At 31.0% G+C, this 2,045-nt stretch overlaps 1 protein-coding gene across 1 annotated transcript in view; it reads left to right on the plus strand.

Annotated features, from left to right (window-relative positions):
* STIM2 (stromal interaction molecule 2) overlaps nt 1–2,045 on the plus strand; it is a 162,391-nt gene that overhangs the window by 128,212 nt on the left and 32,134 nt on the right. The window contains exon 5 of the mRNA XM_019642390.1: nt 1,155–1,270. Coding sequence (XP_019497935.1) covers nt 1,155–1,270 — 116 coding nt within the window. The remainder of the gene's footprint in view (nt 1–1,154; nt 1,271–2,045) is intronic.

A 2,045-nucleotide genomic window follows, 5' to 3' on the forward strand; every position in this document is an offset into this window, starting at 1 on the left:
CCATACACAAAAGGTACTTGTGGAGAAGATGAAGGAAGGCATTTTGTAAAGGGAAAGGTAGAGTTCTTTACTCTCTATAAAGTTTTATAGAAGCCTTATAGACGTTCCTGTAACTGCTCCATATTCAGAGGTGCCTTAAATAAAATATAGTGGTTCAGATACAGTCATTGGAATCATACATACTTGGGTTTGAATCTCTGCCTTACCTTTTACTAATTATGTAATTTGAGCAAGTTACTCAACCTCTTACTACCTTAGTTTCCTCATCTATAAAATGGGAATTTTATATATATTATATAAAATTATATAAAATATAAAGGGTTTTTTGTTTTTTCTTTTTAAAATTTTAATTAAGCCCTTGACACAGGGTCCGGCATATAGTACATGCTTGTTTTTATTGTCATTGTTATTAACAGTTATATTATTATTGTTAGACTTGTGTTATAAGATATTTATTAGCATCATAGTTGGTTGTTAAGGAATCTTAGTTGACTACTGGATTTGAAGTCTAAAACAAAGTGATTTTGTTTCCTTATTTCTCCTGTGCCTTTGGCCCCCTACATGCTTTCTTCATTGCTAATAAAATGGTTCAGTATTTCTTATTACATAAATCCTTCATTTTATTTCTGCAACCAGTGATGACTTCTTACTCCCCACTGATTACTTTGATGGACTTTGTTTAATTGTTAAACAGTTTAAACATGATAGTGTAAAGATGTGGACTTTTTAGATACTTTCAAAGAAAAGCAACGTGATCTAAAATTGAGAAATATTTTTTAAAGTCAGCTGTTGATGTTAAGTAAATTACAATTTTCTTATTCTTTGTGAAATGATAGTAAAACGTCAAAGGTAACTATGATTATAAAATATTTTGAATTTGTAAATGTTTAAGTCATAGTAGTTATAGCGTAAAATAACCTCAGAAAACAAGAATATCACTCTAGCAACTAAATTAATAACATACTGGAGTGTTTGTACAGCTACTTTTGCACTGACAAGGTTTTTGATATATGTAATAAACTTATATCACACATGGAAGAGCTTTTACTGGAACCATCACTACCATGTAAAGATTAAATATGTTGCTCAAATATTTAAATTTACATATGAGAAATATTTTCATTTAATATATTTGTATGTTTTTAAATGAACAGGATAGCAGTGCATGAACCTTCATTTATGATCTCTCAGTTGAAAATCAGCGACCGGAGTCACAGACAAAAACTTCAGCTCAAGGCACTGGATGTCGTTTTGTTTGGACCCCTAACACGTTAGTATTCTGTCTCCCAGAGTATGATACAAAATAAGGTTAATCACATCATCTGTTGGTTATCTAAAAAAAGAAAAAGTAAGAAAGGTAGTAGCCCACTAGGAAGAATCATCTATTAGGTGTAAAAGAAATGTAATACTGTCCTAAAACAAAAGATTTATAGATTGAGATCTTTTGTCATTGAAATATAGACCGTGAAATTTTCAAAGCTAGTTACTGATGTAAAAAGTTGCATAAACCATATTAGTTGATAATTTAGAATTAAATTTCTAGATTTAAATTTCTGGATCATTATAGCAGTTTCATTTTTGTTTGTTTTTCGCAAATATCTTCTCCCATTCGGTTGACTGTCTCTTTGTTTTGTTGATGGTTTCTTTTTTCTTAATTGAATTTATTGGGGTGACATTGATTAGTAAAATTATATAGGTTTCAAGTGAACGTTTCTATAATACATCATCTGTACATAGCATTGTGTGTCACCACCCAGAGTCAGTTCTCCTTCCATCACACTATATTTGATCTCTTTTACCCTCATCTACCACCTCCCTCCTCCTTAACCTCTGGTAACCACTAAACTGTTGTCTGTGTCTATGAGTTTTTGTTTGTTTGTCTTATTCATTTGTTGCTTTCAGTTTTATATCCCACATATGAGTGAAATCATATGGTTCTTGACTTTTTCTGTCTGACTTATTTTGCTTAGGTGTAATAATCTCAACATCCATTCACGTTATCGCAAATGGCAGTATTTCATCTTTTCTTATGGCTGAGTAATATT

The sequence above is a fragment of the Hipposideros armiger genome, unplaced genomic scaffold (genome assembly GCF_001890085.2).
Source record: "Hipposideros armiger isolate ML-2016 unplaced genomic scaffold, ASM189008v1 scaffold_68, whole genome shotgun sequence".
Lineage (NCBI taxonomy): Eukaryota > Metazoa > Chordata > Mammalia > Chiroptera > Hipposideridae > Hipposideros > Hipposideros armiger.